This window comes from Heptranchias perlo, chromosome 8 (genome assembly GCF_035084215.1).
Source record: "Heptranchias perlo isolate sHepPer1 chromosome 8, sHepPer1.hap1, whole genome shotgun sequence".
Taxonomy (NCBI): domain Eukaryota; kingdom Metazoa; phylum Chordata; class Chondrichthyes; order Hexanchiformes; family Hexanchidae; genus Heptranchias; species Heptranchias perlo.
In genome coordinates this window covers 50,592,016-50,612,195 of record NC_090332.1, presented here as the reverse complement: position 1 = coordinate 50,612,195, position 20,180 = coordinate 50,592,016, and the positions used below count along the sequence as shown (strand labels likewise).

General features: G+C 42.9%; 1 protein-coding gene across 2 annotated transcripts in view; it reads right to left on the bottom strand.

Annotated features, from left to right (window-relative positions):
* Positions 1–20,180, bottom strand: part of tiam2a (TIAM Rac1 associated GEF 2a) — a 400,823-nt gene that overhangs the window by 124,253 nt on the left and 256,390 nt on the right. For both annotated transcript variants that reach the window (XM_067989096.1, XM_067989097.1), the window contains 2 exons: positions 9,096–9,200; positions 6,881–6,959 (listed from right to left, as the gene is read on the bottom strand). In XM_067989096.1, the coding sequence (XP_067845197.1) occupies positions 6,881–6,959; positions 9,096–9,200 (184 nt within the window). The remainder of the gene's footprint in view (positions 1–6,880; positions 6,960–9,095; positions 9,201–20,180) is intronic.

Below are 20,180 nucleotides of genomic sequence, written 5' to 3'. Positions count from 1 at the left end.
CTTCTCAAGGGCAATTAGGGATGGGCAATAAATGCTGGCCTTGCCAGCGACATCCACATCCCATGAATAAATTTTTAAAAACTCAGTCCCAGCATCTCCACTACTGCTTTCTTTGCAACTTGAAGCAGGCCTCTCAATCCCCATCCAAACCTCCCTTTCTCCAGCTGATGATAATACTTTGTGCCCACTCCACCCCACCCTCCCACCCCCAAGTCATGTATCAAGTCACTATGGGACCCAAACTTTTTGGGGTCTCGGATAATGCTCATAGTTCATTCATCTCCCAGCAGGGAAGTTGTCAGAGGTGGGGGCAAATTCAGATTCTGTTGCAGATAGAGACCTAAGCCCCCAATTTTAACCTAACACGTCCAATTTTCAGCTTCACTGAAGTCAATAGAGAGTAAAATTAGGCGAGTTGTAAACTGGGTGGCCAACACGAACATGCCCCTTTCTTGCCTGGCACGTTAGTTTAAAATCAGAGCTCAAGAGTTTTAGGCAGATGCACGGGCTCACTAAACTTCGGGACTGGCAGATCAGCCAAACTGCCTAGAATTGGGGAACCTGTGCTTCTAATTAACACAAAAGTAGCATGATCAGAGCTTGGGAAAGCAGCTGATCTGTCGATCCTGACATGGAGCAATTCTCTACATCCACTTCAAAACTCCATTTCCAACGCAGCACCCTTCAGTACCCATGACTCAAATAGTCTTGGTCCATTGGCTCTCAAAGACAAAGGCCAGCATAAGAATGGCACAACCAAACAAATAACATTATTCACCCCAAATAAGTTTGTCCAGAGCTCCAGCAAAGACCTTTTTCCTTGTCCCTTAGCAGACAACGTTGCCTACTGAAGAATAGAACATTACGGCAGCAACACTGCCACAGTTAACACCCAGCCCAGTTAACACCCAGGAACATCAAATCACCTGCAGACATTGGCACTTACTGATCCCCGTGGAAGAGTGAGATCCACACCCAACAAAGAGAGGTACTAAATTATAGAAGATGCATCCAACTAAGTCCCAGCCCAAGGCAGAACAACGATGGGACATCACCTTGTGCTTTGCAAACTCCTGAGTGGTAAATTTAGCTCACAGTTTTTTTAACGTAAAATTCAGCCCAGAAGCATCACTAAACAGTAAAAAAAACTTTGTAGATCTGACATATCTTTCGGAAATATGCTATTTCTGAATTTTCTGAGCTATATAGTAATCATCTGAGGGTTTTTGTCTATTTCAAGTATTTTAAACCAACAGTGTTTCTCCTTTTAAGCAACTCGAGCATTTGAAGTTTTGTAATATTTTGGTAATATGCAGGATGTAAATGATGAACAAAGAAAAAAGCTGACAAGCAAGCATGTGTCTACCAGCCACAAAGGTTGGGATATTCACCTACGTGATCAACTGTAACTAAACTTAAAAGTGTTTCATTGGTTGTGAAGCACTTTGGGACACCGTGGACGTAAAAGGCTCTCTATAAACTCATGTTTTTTTCTTCCTTATTGAGGACAGAGGTAGGTATGTTAATAATAAACCAAAACAGCAGGAAGTTAATTCCTGTGGTTTCTAATGGTAACTGAATTAATTTAATAGGTTTGGACTGTTTGAACCCTGTGGACATCTCAACTTCTGTCTAATGGTGGAAAGCTCGTACCACAATATCACAAAAATATTTCAGTAATAATTCATATTAATGGCATTTTGAAAAGTACAAAAGCATTATATAGATTAAATCTAAATTACATGAATAGTTCTAAAATTAGTTTGTACAGTGGCTACAATGTATTCAGGAGGAATTGGGAAGGAAAAAAAGGGAGGGGGGGTGGCAGTATTATCAAAGATACTGTTACAGCGTTGGAAAGGGATGAGGGTTCAAAGACAGAATCTATTCAGTTACAGTTAAGAAGCAGAACAGGAACTGTTATGCTGCTGGTTGTATATATAGACCACCAAACAGCGGGAAGCAGGGGGGGAGCAAATTTCAGAAAGATGTAAAAACAATATAGTAGTGATAATGGGGGACTTCCATTATCCTAATATAGACTGGGGGAAATAAAAGTGTAAAGGGCAAGAGGGGGAGCAATTCCTGAAATGTGTACAGGAGAACTTTCTTGATCAATATGTTTCCAGCCCAACAAGAAAGCAAGCAGTGCTGGATCTAGTTCTGGGGAATGAAGTGGGGTAAGTGGAGCATGTTTCAGTGGGACAGCATTTGGGAAATAGTGATCTTAATATTAGGTTTAGAGTAATTATGGAAAAGGGCAAGGAACAATCAACAGTTAAGGTACTCAACTGGAAGAGGGCTAATTTCAGGGAGTTGAAAAGGAATCTGGCCCAGGTGGAATGGAAACAGGTTATTGGGTAAAACAGTAAATGAGCAATGGGAAGTCCACAAGGAGGAGACAATTCAGGTACAGACTGGACACATTCCTATGAGGGGGGGACGTGGGGCATTCAAAGCTAGAGCTCTCTGGATGACTAAAGAAATTGGGATTAAAATGAAACAGAAAAAGGAGGCTTATGATAAATGTCAGGATCATAATACAGTAGAGAATCAAGCAGAATACAGAAAGTGCAGAGGAGAACTGAAAAAGGAATAAGAGGGGCAAAGAGAATGTGTGAGAAAAGATTAGTGGATAAGATAAAAGGGAACACTAAAGTATTTTATAAATATATAAAGAGTAAAAGGACAGTCAAAGAAAGGGTGGGGCCGATTAGGGTCCAAAAAGGAAATCTTCTTGTGGAGGCAGAGGGCATGGTTGAGGTACTAAATGATACTTTGCATCTGTCTTCACTAAATAGGATGTTGCTCTCACAGTAAAGGAGGATGGTGCAGAGAAATTGGATAAAATAGAAATAAAGAGGAGGCACTTAAACAGCTGGCAGTGCTCAAAGTAGAAAAGTCACCCGGTCCAGATGAGGTGCATCCTCAGTTGCTGAGGGAAGTAAGGGTGGAAATAGTCAGAGGTAAATGTTACACCCCTGTTCAAAAAATGGGAAAGGGAACAACTGGCCAGTCGGCCGAACATCGGTGGTGGGAAAAGGTCTAGAGACCATGGGCCCGATGTTAGCAGGGCTGTGGGTTCTCGGCGGGGGGGCTATCATGCGCCCGGTGAAATTAGTGAGTTTCCCGCGCGATCGTAGCATCCAATCCACTAATTGGATCCACTTACCTGCTCCTCCGGGTTCCCCACTGCTGATCTGCGCGTCGGGCGGGCTGCATATGCACAGTAAGATCTGTCAGCTGGAGGAGCTCTATTTAAAGGGGCAGTCCTCCACTGACAGATGCTGCAACAAATAGCAAAAATTACAGCATGGAGCAGACCAGGGGGAAGGCTGCTCCAAGTTTTATGATGCCTCACTCCAGGTATCAATACATGGGGTGAGGAGGAGGGGGAGGACAGAGATCCTCCTCCCGGCGTGCGGGAGGAAGTGGCCTGCTTCTGCCACCAGGAAGGCCTGGCTTGAGGTGGCAGAGGAGGTCACCAGCGCAACCAACATATCGCCCACCTGCATACAGTGCAGGAGGCACTCCAATGACCTCAGTAGGTCAGCCAAAGTGAGTACACGTAGTCTTTCCCCTACACTCCGTCTGCCACATCACTGCCCCCACCCCACATCTCCTTCAGCACTGCCAACACAACTCTGACACATCACCCCTCATACCCACTCAAACCTCATCCTCATCTTAACTGCACCTACTCACCTCGCCAGTACTCATCCCGCCACTACCACTCAACCCAATCCTCATACAATCTCATGGCTCTCTCTCATACTCACCCTCTCGTGCATCTCTTTCACGGCCAGCCTCACTCAACCTGTCATTACCTGTGCTGCAGCCACAGGGCATGCATCACATATGTGCAGTAGGTAGCGTAAGGCAAACGTGTCGTAAGCATGAAGGGGATGCACAAGGGTGTTTGAGGGTTTGTCATGGGTGTTACTTATATTGAATTTCTGACCAACTCACATTACATATTATATTGGCACCACTACTGCCATGTCTTCGCGAATCCTATCTGGTTTGTGCAATAATGCCCTTTCCTGAGGATCACAATGAAGACCCACAACTGATGCCACCCATTGTGTCACTGCAGAGTGGGTGTAGGTGTATTTGCAGGGCTCTTCTGCGCAGACGACTGGGAGACATCGGCGATGTGCCCGGTTGCACCCTGGAAGGATGCGGAGGAGAAGTTGTTGAGGGCAGTGGTGACTTTGACAGCGACAGGTAAGAAGATGGTGCTCGGAGCAGCTCGGCATGAAGGAGGCTGCAGATGTCCACGACTACATGTCGAGTGACTCTGAGCCTCCATGTGCACTGCTGCTCAGAGAGGTCCAGGAGGCTGAGCCTCGGTCTGTGGACCCTGTGGCGAGGGTAGTGCCCTCTGCGACGCATCTCTCTCTGTGGTAGCCCTCCCTCCTGCTGTGCAGGTGGATGTGTCACAGCACTCTGTTGTGGAGCTCCACGTGTCAGAGGTGGACGGCGTGGATGGCGAGGCTGGTGAGGTTGGTGATGCTGTTCGTCCTCCGAGGAGGTCATGACTGCAGCTACGGCGGCCCCCATCCACAAGATATACATCTGAGGGGGTCCGCAAGGTAGGTAACAAGTCTCCGGACCCCGGGGTAAGTGTGCAGGTGGGTGACTTTGACTGTCAGGAGGAGGGTGGTGGAGGCCAAACTTTGTCCCAAGTGACAGAGTGGCCTCCTGCAATGGGTGAGGGTCTCCCCCCCCACCTGTCAAATGGACCTTTGCAGCTGCCACAGGCTGACAGCTGCAACACATCCATTTGACCTGGGAGTGTTTCCCCCAGTGTGGGAAACAGTCCCAGTTTGTTCTAAAATCCCACATAATCCCTTAATCAGGTCAGTTAATGATCTGAAATACCTAAATAAATACTGTCAAGTGGCATCCCGCAGGCAATTAAAGCCAGCGGGATTCCCACCAGCGGGGGCTGCGCGCGCACGCCGGCGGGTCAGCGGGGAACCCGGAAGTGCGCGGGTTCGGGGCGGGCTCCGGTACCGCGCCGGGATTCTCCGATTTTCGGAGCCCCCCCGCCAGGAACGCACCCGGTAGCAGGTGCTAAAATAGAGCCCCATAATCCGGAACAAAATTAATTGTCACTTGAAAAGAACATGGGTTAATAAATGACAGCCAGCATGAATTTGTTAAATGCAAATCGTGCCTGACAAACTTGATTGAGTCCTTTAATGAAGTAATGGAGAGGGTTGATGAAGGTAGTGCGGTTGATGCGTATATCGACTTTCAAAAGGCTTTCGATAAAGAGCCACATAATAGACTTGTTAGCAAGATTAAAGCCAATGGGATGAAATGGGCAGTGGCAGTATGGATACAAAATTGACTAAGAGATAGAAAGCAGAGAGTAGTGGTGAACGGTTGTTTATCAGACTGGAGATTGGTGTCCCCCAGGGGTCGGTATTGGGACCACTGCTCTTTCTGATATACATCAATGACCTGGACTTATTACATAGAGGACATAATTTCAAAGTTTGCAGATGACACAAAACTTGGAAATGTAGGAAACAGTGAGGGGGATAGTTGCAGACTCCAAATGGACAGACGCATGGCAGATTAAATTTAATACAGAGAAGTGCGAAGTGATGCATTTTGGAAGGAAAAATGGAGAGGCAATATAAATGAAATGGTACAATTTTAAAGGGGATGCAGGAACAGAGGGTCCTGGGGGGTGGGGGGCACATACACAAATCTTTGAATGTGGCAGGACAAGTTGATAAGGCTGTTAAAAAAGCATATGGGATCCTTGGCTTTATAAACAGAGGCATAGAGTACAAAAGTAAGGAAGTTATGATAAATCTTTATAAATCACTGGTTAGACCTCAGCTAGAGTTTTGTGTCTAATTCTGGACACTACACCAAGAAGGATGTCGAGGCAGAGAGAGTGCAGAGGAGATTTATCAGAATGGTCCCAGAAATGAGGGACTTCAGTTATCTGGAGAGACTAGAGAAGCTGGGATTGTTCTCCTTAGAACAGAGAAGGTAAGACACTGCAGATTTCAAGGTCCATATTTTCAAAACATTTAAATTAATTGTGCGCAGGTTTAAAAAGTGTCCAGGTCCAAGGTACCCTCTGAGTGCCTTTTGCACCTCGTTTGACAGTGTGCCAGACTTACACTCCACAGGGTGTCATGTCAAAGTGATGAGACCTTCACCTATAGTAAGCCTCACACCGTAACCCAGATTTGTACTTTAGTATTGATGCCAAGCAGAAATCACTTCATACCGATGCTAAACTTGTAATGTAAACGCACCCTAAAATATCTTAATCATCTTCACTCTTAGGTCTGATGGTTATGTTCAAATCTTTAACACAGATGTGTTCAATAGGAAGACTTAACGCTCCACTGAAGTTGCAATAGAAATTCAGGTTTCATGAATAGAAGTTTTCATTTAGAGCAAGAGAGAATTTATGTTGATTAAATACATTTTTGGAAAGGAATCAAAAATGTTACCAAGCACTGATTTGAATCTCTATACTAATCTTTGTAAGTGGTTAGGAAATTAATGGACAATTTTTCTCCATGAATTTTAAAATATTTGAACATTAGCATGTTTATCTTATGTAACTGATCAGAGGTTGAAATGTTAAATTTGTGCAATGGAATTGGCCATTAAAAAAACTCAATCTTGAATCTAATTAAATTCTGAAAATGGTATTATCTTTAATTTATTAACTGTTCCATTTATTAACATTGAAGTAGTGCAAAGCGAAAGTCTCTGGGTAATAAAACAATTCCAAGAGAGAACTGTTGGGCATTGCTTCCCGCATCTGGAACGTATTTGTAGCCTTTCTGAAATAAAGTAGGAAAAAACACTGACAAAAGCACCAGTCTTAACCGCTTACCAAAGGCAGTTTCAGATCCTCTCCTCTCAAGGTGCATGTGGTAAATATTCATGGTCATAATTTCTATTTCATCAAATAACTGCACCAAAACAGAAAAAAAGAGAATATCAATCTACATTACTCCTAAAAATGTTGCAATAGGTTGCTATAGACTAAAATTTTTTTGAAAGATGCTGATTCTTTCTATACCTAAGACATCCCAACTTTTCAAATTCAATTTCAGGGACACATGATAATGTTGTACAACATTGAAAATATCTACCTAATTAAGGTTAAGATGCGTTGAACAGGTGCGGCTTTCATTCCAAATTAAGAAAAGAAGATATAACAACTTGTATTTATTTAGCGACTTTAAGGTAGAAAATATCCCAAGGCACGACACAAAGGAAAGGAATGGATGCTAAGCCTTTATGGGAGAATTGAGAAATGACCGAAAGTTTGGTCAAGGACCTGGATTTTAAGAACGCTTTGAAAGGTGGAGAAAAGTGGAGAGGTTAAGGGAGGGAGTTCCAGAAAGTAAGGCTGAAATAGCTGAAGGCTTTGCCACCAACGGTGAAGAGGAGAGAAGTGGAATGTAAAGGTGGTCAGAGTTAGAGGATCAGAGGGTATATAAGGCTGCAGAAGATTGCCGAGGCATGGGGAGGAGTCATGATGCGATTTGTGGATCAGGAAAATGATTTTGAATTCAAAGGCTTGGGCAAGAGGGCCAGTGTGGACGGTGATGAAGCAGCGTTAGTGCAGGGCAGGATTTGGGCAGCAGGCATTTCGATGATTTGGAGGTTATGAAGAGTGGAGGGCAGAAGGCTAGCAACAAGGACAGTGAGCAAATAGAACCTAGATGTGACAAAGGCATGGATAAGGGTTTCAGTGGCAGTGGGGTGAGGTCGGGATGGAAACACACAATGTTGTAAAGGCAGAAGTAAGTGATCTTGGTGATGAATAGGATATGGGGCTTGAAGTTCAGTTCTGTGTCAAAGATGTCACAGAGGTTGCATACAACCTAGTTCATCTGGAGAAAGCAGCCATGGATAACAATTGGTGACGAGAGCTTTCAGCTGACCCTGTAGCAATAGATGACATCATCAAGGGATAGCATGTAGATGAAGAGGAGGAGGGGGCTGAAGGTGGGATCCTCGTGGAAGGTGACCAGGCAGGGGCAGGAGAAGCTGTTGCTGGAGGTACACTGGCTGCATTTAAACAGGACAAGAGTGGACCTTGCAAGGACAGTCCCACTGAGGAGAGGTGGTGAAGGAAGATGGCATGGGTGACGCATATCAAAGAAACTATGCAGAGAAGCCAAGGAAGATGAACAGGGATAATACATCGCATACAGAATATCATTGGTAACTATGATTAGACTGTCTCAGCAATACGAGGAGGGCAAAAACTAGGCTGAAAGGATCTGAACAGGTGTGTGAAAAGGCAAAATGTTATATTCTAATAAGGTAACACTTGACAACTCCCTTAATGACCTAGTGAGTAAAAAGTATCAACCAATGTAGTGCTAAACCATACAGAACAGAAAGTTCCAGTTATACTTAGTGCGTCCTAAGTTAGCCAAACTCAGCTCAGCAGCAATTAAGATGTTGTTATTAACCTCAGCACATCTGGGAGAAAATGAGTCAGAAGATTGTGGGTTCAAACTGCACCCCAGGACTTGAGTACATTATCTAGGCTGACACTTCAATGCAGCACTGAGCAAGTGTTGCAATGTTAGACATGCCTTCTTTTGGATGAGATATTAAACTGAGGCCCCATCTACCTGCTCAAGAGCTGTGACCAACATTTCCCCCTCAACCAACACTACTAAAAACAGATTAACTAGTCATTTATCTCATTTGCTGATTGTAGGATCTTGCTGTGTACAATTGGCTAACTCATTTGCCTACATCACAGTGATTCATTGGTTATGAAACACTTTGAGGCATACCGATGACATGAAAAGGTATGATATAATTTTTTTTCTTTCTTTCTGATTACTACCTATTACTCCTGCTGCAAAGTGCTTGTGGATGGATATCTGGTGAGAGAGAGTTGATTCTGGGTTCAATACTGTTCACGGTTGTACAGCGTGCAGATTCTTACTGGCTGGGTTCATTCAATAAACGGCCAGAGGGCTGCTGGTATACATGGAACTATACCTCCAGTATGAATCAGTGCCTTAAAGAGGAGGGAGAACTGCTTTTAAAAAAAAAAGTATTGTGCCAACTATTACCTGTTCCTGTATGTAGTCCAATCTGTTAGGAACATAACAGTCCACATTTTTGTGCACCATTCTTCTAAGGCGAACACAGTGATGAACTGGATCCAGTTGCCTTATCTGCATGGGACAGAGTTATGTATTGGATAATTATTGCATGCACCATAGGTTTGTAATGTCAAAATGAAGCTAATTGTCCAAATAAAGTCTTTAAAAAGATCTGGAATGGAGTGATTTTGTATTTTTCTCGCTGCACAATTCTCACACTAAGATGGCAGGTGGTCAACCTGCTCTCGTTACCAGAATGTGCAGACCAAGATAATTTGCCTTCCATTACCCAAGATTGGAAATCTGCACATGGGAAGTAGAATCTATGCTTGGGAAATTGCAAATATGAAACCTGACAACACAGTGGGAGTGGTAATGGACACAATTGCAATGAAAACACTTTCTATATCGTTTAGAAAAATTAACACATAGTCTTCAATATTCAAGAAGAATGCAATGGTTAATAAGATGACTACAAACTTACAATTTAAACCAATGAAAGCACTTGGCTTCCAATCAGTGTCCCCAGAATTCATCACCCATCATTTACCATCACCTTGCACAGCTAGGAGCAGTTTAATCAGATCTTCTCTGCATCTCACGGAGGTAGAGCTGAAAAGAAAAACTGACCATTTGTCTCACACTCTCCAAAATCAGCGGAGCAGTTGGAGATATCGGTTTCCTCCTTCCAAAAATTATAGGAAGTCATGTGCATGACGAGCGAAGGAATTTATTTATTTATTAAATGGAGCAAACGTGCACATTATAATTGTTCAGGAATATATTTAAAATTGATACAACTCAATGCAGAAAATGTACAACGCACAGTTTTCCATATCTCCATTAGAATACTGGCCTTTTACCAAAGGTAATTAACTAGACATTCTCATTTGTGCATTGGCAACACACAAACATTCATCCTCTCCAAACACTCACCAGTGGAGTTGAAATGTAAGAGTGAGATAGTCTGCTCAGAAGTAGTAGATAGCAGAGATCACTGAAGAAAGGAAATTATGAAGTACAGGAAAGGAAGAAAGAAAAGTTTTAAAAAACGTTATTAAACAGAAGGTCAAATACTATTAATTGCTGGGAGGGATTTTTTTCTCTGAAGAGTACAACAGTAATGTATCAGACTGATACTTAAAGTTAAAAAAATTACACTGTATAGCATGCAACTTGCTAATGGGGAACACAGCTACTGTCAATTATAGAATATACGTTCTTCAAAACAATTGGGAACCACACAAAATCATTTTTGTACAATTTTTCTATTAGAGAAGGAACTTTGAGAAAATTATGGAGGCAACCATGTGAGGTTGGCAATTGGTCAGGAGGTGGGAGTCAGAGATTAGGGATAAAGGGAACATTCGTGATTGGTGGGATGTAACAAGTTGTGTTCCCCAGGGATCTGTACTGGAGTCTCAGCTTTACACTATATATATTGATGTGGACAAAGAAACAGAGAGTTGTATATTCAAGTTTTCAAATAACACTAAGTTAGGAGGCACTGAAAGAAAAGACCTTCATTTACATAGGAACAGGAGTAGGCCATTCAGCCCCTCGAGCCTGTTCTGCCATTCAATTAGATCATGGCTGATCTGTATCTCAATTCTATTTCCCTTGTTACACTTACCTAACTGTTGATCGCAGTCTTAAAAACTTCAATTAACCCAGCAGGGGGGGGTGGGTGGGGGGGGGAAGGAAGAGTTCTAGATGTTCCACTAATCTTTGTATGAAAAGTGCTTCCTGATTTCACTCCTAAATGGCCTAGCTCTAATTTTATTATGCCCCCTTTTGCTGGGTTTCCCCCATCATAGGAAATAGTTTCTCTGCATCTACCTTATCGAATCCTTTTATCATTTTAAACACCTCGATTCGATCAGCCCTCAACTTCCTAAACTCAAAGGAATACAAGCCAAGTTTATGCAACCTGTCCTCATCATTTCACCGTTTATGGCCTGGTGTCAGTCTGGTGAATCTGCGCTGTACTCTCTCCAAGGCCAAGATATCTTTCCTGAGTTGTAGTGCTTAAAACTGAACCAGATGGGGGTCAGACCAAGGCTCAGTACAAATGAAGCATCACTTCCTCACTTTTGTATTCCAACCCCTTTGAGATAAAAGCCAACAGTCCATTAGCCCTTTTGATTACTTTTTAGACCTGCGCACTAGCTTTTAGTGAGGTGTACATGGATACCTAAACCCTTTTGCTCCTCACAGTTCCTAGTCACTCACCATCAAAAAAATATTTTGTTCTATCTTTCTCTGATCCATAGTGGATGACCTCAATTCTCCATATTGAACTCCATCTGCCATAGTTTTACCACTCACTTTCCCCAAGTGCCAAATATCCAGTCGGAGGCAAGAGGATCTCTGTTAAATTTAATGGTCATTCTTGGAAACTGGGGACAGTTTGTGAAGAACTAAAGTTCGAAGACATATGTTGAGCTCTAACAGGTCTGAGAACTGTCCCTTCATTAATGCTGGATCTAAATGATAGAGATAGACTATCTAAACCAACTTCCAAAGACTGAACTTTAGTGAGTGGAAATGCATCATGTCAAGCCATTCTTTTCCAATGACAAGCTCCACAGTAGAATGTGAAACAAATGAGGCCTGACATGAGGCTTAATTTGAACAAATACAATGAAACAAAGGACACAGATCAAAGGGCAGATTTTCTGCCCCAATCTCCCAACACTCTCCTGGCACTAAAGAGGAGCAATGCAGCTGAAGTGTGCTGCTCCTATCCGACCCCTGAATTGATAGCATTTCCCATCTTGGGCTATTTACATGGACCAGTTGCACCCCTGTGCCAGTTCAACTTCTGGTAAGGCCTAGTTGGTAGGCTGGTAAAAGCGGCAGGAAAATAGGGAATAGTTGCAGGCTTATGAGAAGGTCCTGATTGGACTAAAACATCCTTGGAGGGTGGGTGGTGGGGGGAAAAGAAAAGAAAAATGTCAAATGTGTGCTTACCATAATTCTTCAGCTTGATCCAGAACCTCTAAAGCCCTCCAGTCAGCAGGGATCCAGAGGCAGGCCACAGTACTAGCAAGCAGACGACCAGGGAAATGAGGCAAGAAGCTGGGAACAGCCCCTATCACAATCACCCCATTGGGGCTGACACTACTGCTGGCGCAGGCCAAGCTTCAGCCTCCAGGAAAGCTCCAGGAATCCCAGGGCACCAACCAGGGGCAAGAGTGAAGGAAAATCGTAATTGTAATCTTATCCCTGTAGCTTCAACTTAGTGACGTTGACACTAAATTTCCAGCATTTCTGCGGTAGAAAGATTTTCTAAGAAGACTTGGAAAGAAACTGCCATGGTACTGCTGAAAAGATAAAAAAAAAGAGGACTTTGGGATTGGAGAAAATCTCAACGAGACTCCAAAACCCAAGAGGGAAAATTGTCTCAATGAAATTCCCTGGGTTAGATAAAAAGATAAAATGTGAAATATAGATGAGGCAAAAACAGTCCCAGTTTATAGTCAGTTTCAGATGCCCAAAAGCATGAATCTCATAATTTCCACTCTCTTTAGAATGCATAATTTCCATTCTATCAACTACGGTTTGATTTATAATATTTCCAACTGCGAGGAGATGTCCTTAACCCCGGTGCCAGGGTTAAGGACATCTCCTTGGGGCTGGAAAAGAATTTGAAGCATGGGGGGTGGGGGGGGAAATCCAGTTGTCGTGGTCCATGTACGAACCAATGACAAAGGTAGAACTAAGACTGGGGTTCCGCTGAGACAGTTTGAGGAGCTAGGGTCTAAATTAATAAACAGAACCTCAAAGGTAATAGTCTCTGGATTACTACCTGAGCCACGTGCAAATTGGCATAGCAACAAACAGATCAGAGAGTTAAATGTGTGGCTCAAAGAATGGTGTGGAAGACATGGTTTTGATTCATGGGGCACTGGCACCAGTACTGGGGAAAGAGAGAGCTGTTCCGTTGGGACAGGCTCCACTTAAACCGGGCTGGGACCAGTATCCTGGCAAATTGAATAACTAGGGCTGCAGACAGGGCTTTAAACTAAAAAGGGGGTGGGGGTAGGTTGGAGTTGTCAGGTGAGGGGAAATTTAGAAATCTAATGAGGAAAGTCAAGGCAACAGAGCAGTGAAGGGATTTGGGTAAAGATAAGCAGAGTGTGGCAGGAAGGGACAGAGAGTTTACCGAGAAGATAATGGTGCATCAGCAAATAATGTCAACGCAGGAAAAAAATAGTAAAAAGTCAAAATTAAAGGCTCTTTTTCTGAATGCATGGACCATTCGTAACAAGATAGATGAATTAGTTGCTCAAAGAGATAAATCGGTTTGATCTAATAGCCATTACATGGTTGCAAAGTGACCAAGGTTGGGAACTAAATATTCCAGGGCACATGATGTTTAGAAAAGACAGGCAGAATGGAAAAGGAGGGAGTGTAGCCCTAATAATAAAGGATGACATAAGGACAGTGGTGAGAAAGGATCTTGGCTCAGAAGATCAGGAAGTAGAATCAATATGGGTGGAAATAAGAAATAACAAGGGGCAGAAAACACTGGTGAGAGTAGTTTATAAGCCCCTAATAGTAGCAATACCATTGGACAGAGTATTAATCATGAAATAATAGGAGCTTGTAACAAAGGTAATGCAGTAATCGTGGGGGACTTTCATCTTCATATAGACTGGGCAAATCAAATTGGAAAAGGTAGTTTGGAGGACAAGTTCATTGAATACATTAGAGACGGTTTCCTAGAGGAACCAACCAGGGAACAGCCTATTTTAGATCTTGTATTATGTAATGAGAAAGGGTTAATTAGTAATCTCACAGTAAGGGATCCTCTGGGGAAGAGTGATCATAATATGATAGTATTTCACATTGAGTTTAAGAGTGACGTACTTAAGTCAGAAACTAGAGTCTTAAACTTAAATAAAGCCAATTACATGGGAATGAGGGGCGAGTTGGCTAAGGTAGATTGGGAAATTAAATTAAAGGGTATGACGGTTGAAAAGCAAAGGCAAACATTTAAAGAAATATTTAAATATTCTCAACGAATACACATTCCATTGAGAAATAAAAATTTCACAGGAAAGGTGATCCAACCGTGGCTAACTAAAGAAATTAAGGATAGTATTAGATTAAAAGAAGAGGCCTATAATGTTGCCAAGAAGAGTAGTAAGCCTAAGGATTGGGTAAGTTTTAGAAACCAAAGGACAACCAAAAAATTGATAAGTGAGAAAATAGAATATGAAAGTAAACTAGCAAGGAATATAAAAACGATTGTAAGAGCTTCTGCAAGATTGTAAAAAGGGAAAGAATAGCAAAAGTAAATGTTGGTCCCTTAGAGGCTGAGACTGGAGAAATTATAATGGGGAATCAGGAAATGGCAGATGTGTTAAACAAATATTTTTTATCTGTCTTCACAGTAGAAAACACAAAAAATATACCAGAAATAGTGGGGAACCAAGAGTCTAATGAAAGTGAGGAACCTAAAGTAATTAATATCAGTAGAGAAAAAGTACTTGAGAAACTAACGGGACTAGAAGCCAACAAATCCCCTGGACCTGATGGCCTACATCAGAGGGTTCTAAAAGAAGTGGCTGCAGAGATAGTGGATGCAATGGTTATGATCTTCCAAAATTCCCTAGATTCTAGAACGGTCCCAGCGAATTGGAAGGTAGCAAATGTGACCCTGCTATTCAAGAAAGGAGGGAGAGAGAAAACAGGCCAGTTAGCAGTCATCAGGAAAATGCTGGAATCCATTATTAAGGAAGTGGTAACAGGGTACTTAGAAAAATCATAATACGATTAGACAGAATCAACATGGTTTTATGAAAGGGAAATAATGTTTTGACAAATTTATTAGAGTTGTTTGAGGATGTAGCTAGCAGGATAGATAAAGGGGAACAAGTGGATGTCGTATATTTGAATTTTCAAAAGGCATTCGATAAGGTGCCACGTAAGAGGTTGTTACACAAGATAAGGGCTCATGGGGTTGGGGTAACATATTAGCATGGATAGAGGATTGGTTAACGGACAGATATCAGAGAGTAGGGATAAACAGGTCTAGTGGAGTGCCGCAAGGATCGGTGCTTGGGCCTCAGCTATTTACAATCTATATTAATGACTTAGGTGAAGGGATCAAGTGTAATGTATGCAAGTTTGCTGACGATACAAAGCTAGGTGGGAAAGTAAGCAGTGAGGAGGACACAAAGAGTCTGCAAAGGCACATAGACAGGTTAAGTGAGTGGGCAAGAAGGTGGCAGATGGAGTGGAGAAATGTGAGGTTATTCACTTTGGTAGGAAGAATAGAAAAACAGAATATTTTTTAAATGGTGAGAAACTATTAAATGTTGGTGCTCAGAGAGTCTTGGGTGTCCTTGTACAAGAAACACAAAACGTTAGCATGCAATACAGCAAGCAATTAGGAAAACAAATGGCATGTTGGCCTTTATTGCAAGGGGGTTGGAGTACATGAGTAAGGAAGTCTTCCTACAATTGTACAGGGCTTTGGTGAGACCTCACCTGGAGTACTCGGCAGTTTTGATCTCCTTATCTAAGGAAGTATATACTTGCCTTTGAGGCGGTGCAACGAAGGTTCACTGGATTAATTCCTGGGATGAGAGGGTTGTTCTATGAGGAGAGGTTGAGTAGAATGGGCCTATACTCTCTAGAGTTTAGAAGAATGAGAGGTGATCTCATTGAAACATATAAAATTATGAGGGGGCTTGACAGGGTAGATGCTGAGAGGTTGTTTCCCATAGCTGGAGAGTCTAGAACTAGGGGGCATAGTCTCAGGATAATGGGTCAGCCATTTAAGACTGAGATGAGGAGAAACTTCTTCACTCAGAGGGTTGTGAATCTTTGGAATTCTCTACCCAAGAGGGTTGTGGTTACTGAGTCGTTGAATATATTCAAGGCTGAGATAGATAGATTTTTGAACTCTAGGGGAATCAAGTGATATGGGGATTGGGCAGGAAAGTGGAGTTGAGGTCGAAGATCAGCCATGATCCTACTGAATGGCGGAGCAGGCTCGAGAGGCGGTGTGGCCTACTCCTGCTCCTACTTCGTATGTTCTTATGATAATTACATCACAAACAACTTTGACATCCACCTATGAGCAACATTCCACAGAATCATTAAGTTTATTCACAAAATCATGTTTTTAAATAAATCTGCACCTCAAAAGGTACAGCATTAAAATACTTTGATGCTGTTACGTTGCTTTGACAGTTCATTTTTTTTCTCCATTGAATACAAGAACTTATATGTTTAAAGAAAGAAACTGACAGTTGCCACAAAGCATGGCCACAAATTGCAGGCATAAGACCAGAGATGAAAACAGTGAGATTGAAAAAAATTAATGGCACATAGTACAATTTCCAGCAAAGTTATGGATAGAGGAGACTGATTTCAAGACTCTTATCCAATAAAGTAATCATTATACAATCCACAGGGTAATGGCAATCCTTGTGTGTCTCTGTTGCAACTCTCAGTCTGGATGCAATCCAATCCCACAGTTCCCTCCTTATCAGTGGTTGCAATGCTGGAGCTGCCTGTTGGAGGATAGTGCTTGGACCTATTTACTTGTCAGCCTAATCAAGTTCATCATAATTAAAACAGGGACTGAGAAAGGCTTAATTGCATGGATGACTTTTAATGGCCAGACTGCTACTCCAGTTTCAGGAAGCCAACCAAATTCTCTCTCATTTGGAAGATCACAATCTCCCACTGGAGAGTAGGATTGCCTACTCCAGTTGGAGGCATTGCTGGAAGTTTGATCACATAACATCTGAACATGTGATGTCTGACCATGTGACAAGCGATAACGGTTGGGTCCCCTGCAGTTCAGAACCTTTGCTCGTGGTTTTGCACCAGCAGCTGTTGTGTGAGAAGTTCCAAGAACCAGGAGGCCTCCCGTGATCAGGTGAAGAGGGGAAACCGAAGGGCGGGGAAGAGAGCAAATCAAAGATGAGGAAGTGATTTATAGAGGGGAAATCAGAGGTAGGAGGAACTTTGATTCCAGTAGCAACTAATGGTAACTCATTGAAATTGCACTGATAACTAATAGTAATAACAGTAACACTCAATCAACAGTAATACAATAACTCACTGATAGTCTATATATAACTGGTAGTAATAGGCGTAATGCCCTGATATCCTACCTGTAACTAGTAGTAATCCTATAGCCTGCTGATATTCACCCTGAAACCATAGCCGGAAATCCCCCTGCACTGCACAAGGTGCGGTCAGGCTCCCCAATCGATGCCACTTTTAATAGGCCCGATCTCTCTCCTTTGGATTCTGGTTTGGACTCAGGTTCCATGTGAAAGTGACAATTCTGAACTGGGAACTCAGTCAGAGCTGATCTATACTTGGACTTCACACGTCAAAACCAGGTGGCACTGACCAATCTGAACCAAACCAAGAGATCACACAAAGGGCAACGGGCAGTGTTTGGAACATTTCTTGGGGCACATTGTCCTAAACTCAACTCAGCACAAACATTTCTAATCTGCTCCCTGAGCTCGGACTCAATAAAGAAGAGTTTTCACAGAATTATAGAAATTACAGCACAGGAGGAAGCCATTCGGGCCCAGGTGCAGGTACTCTCTCCTGTAACCCCATTTCCCCCCAGATCCTTTTATATTCCTCCTTTTCAAATATTTATCCCGATCCCTTTTAAATTAAGTTTTCTACCTCAATAGCCACATGTGGCGAAGTACCCCATGGTCTAATAACATGTCAGTTCAAGAACCTTCCTCTTCCCCCCACCTTCGGTTCTTCCAGTGAGTATCCTTGGTTTCTGTTCTAGTTCCCCATTCACCCACCGGTGGAAATAATCTTTCAATATTTACCCAGAGTCAGGTCCCCAGGTTTCATTCACCCTTTAACTGGCTACTCCTCTCAGTGCCGTTCCCACTCAACACATTGCTGCTGCTCCCAACTCGACAGTAACTGCTGGGCCCCACGCTCACCATATTCCCCAGTCTCCATCTGCCCCCGCCCCCCGAACCCTCATTCCCCAGTCTCCATCTCTCACCCCCAAGTCCCCATTCCTCAGGCTCCATTCTCTTACCCGAGCCCCCATCTCTCCTCTCTTCCCCCCTACTCTCAAGCACCCCCCCCCTCCGGATTTCAGACCCCCTCTCCTTCCCTGATTCCCAACTCTCTATCCCCCTCCGAATGTACTCCATGCAGTCGCAGCTCTCTGTGGTGGTGGTCAGGTGATGTCACTGAGCCGGAAGTTGGGGGGGGGTCCCAATGTGGCGGGGAATTTAAATTGCTGATCTCCCGAGCTGCTGACAGCAGCGCTCGGGGGAGGAATCCATAATTCCAGGAAATTCCCAGTCATTTCGGGAGGGTTGAGAACCTACAGGAGCATCATGGTCTACTGCCTGTACTGAGTTATTAAATCCTGCTGGAGAGCAAAAGATAGGAAAAGAATACTATGGAGGGAGGCCTTTCTCAGAATCCATGGCAGAGGTGAAAGTCCTCTAATGAAACTACAGAACTTCTAGAACTAAGAGAAACTTTCACTTCTTTTTACTTCTTGTTGCCCAGCAAGAGAAACCAGAAGAGGAACACTAAAAATGCACTCACAGTAATTCAGAAACAGAATACAAGAAAAATAAAAAGAGAAGGAGAAAGAAGAGCAAGAGCGAGAGAAGAAAGGTGAGAGGAAAGAAAGAAGAGAGAGAAAGAGAGCGGGGAGAGGAGATGGAGAGAAAGGAGGGAGAGAGAGAAAGAAAGAAAAAAGGGGAGAGTGAATAAAAAAGGACAAAAAAAAGTACAAGAGAAAGATGGTGAGACAATATCAAAAATCATGCTTATATGGCACTGAAGGGTTTGGTATTGGCTTTATTTCACATTGATGCAAGTAGTAGCCATGTTTCATTGTCTACTAGAATCACTGAAGTTGGAGACGGCCAATGTAGCCCCACCCACTTACTGTTCACACCAGCATCCTTATCAGTGTGATGTCACTGGTCAGAAATTGCTGACAGGTCGGTTCTTTTCAGTCACTAAAATGTGAATGGTGGAATAGTTGGCCACCAGAGTTTGTTTCAACTTTTAACCTTTTTTGGCACCACCTGCTTTTACATGCCTATCCTTTCTGGTATGAAACCATCTCTTCCAAATGATTTGATAGGTGATAAAGGACATATTGGCCTTGGAGGGAGTGCAGCGTAGGTTTACTAGAATGATACCCGGACTTCAAGGGTTAAGTTACGAGGAGAGATTACACAAATTGGGGTTGTATTCTCTCGAGTTTAGGAGGTTATGGGGTGCTCTGATCGAAGTTTATAAGATATTAAGGGGAATGGATAGGGTGGATAGAGAGAAACTATTTCCGCTGGTTGGGGATTCTAGGAGTAGGGGGCACAGTCTAAAAATTAGAGCCAGACCTTTCAGGAGTGAGATTAGAAAACATTTCTACACACAAAGGGTGGTAGAAGTTTGGAACTCTCTTCCGCAAACGGCAATTGATACTAGCTCAATTGCTAAATTTAAATCTGAGATAGGTAGCTTTTTGACAACCAAAGGTATTAAGGGAAATGGGCCAAAGGCAGGTATATGGAGTTAGATCACAGATCAGCCATGATCTTATCAAATGGCGGAGCAGGCACGAGGGGCTAAATGGCCTACTCCTGTTCCTATGTATCTTCTTGTTGTCACAACTTGGTTGCTTTAACTGTAACTGAATAACATCAGTAATTCAGAGCAGCTGAATCATAAGTGATAGGACAGTGAGCTGAGCTTAACAGGCCATCACATGATCTATATGATGGGATGCAGCTGGCTGCTATTATAACTATGTTTATAGTTTTGGTGTGAGGCAACACATCAGGCAAGCAGCTGAACTGTGGGCAAATTCTTGATTTGAGATTTTCAGTCAGTGCTCATAATGCTAGCTTCAGCTTCTCTAATGCTCTGATATACTTCAGCCTTCGAAGGGTTACAAGCACAACCCTCAAGCAAGTCACTGCCCTTGTGCAAAAGTTAGTGAGTATCCCAATCTTATGTAAGTAGTTCAGAAAGATTGATATGTACCATTCAAATTTTGATCCAGCA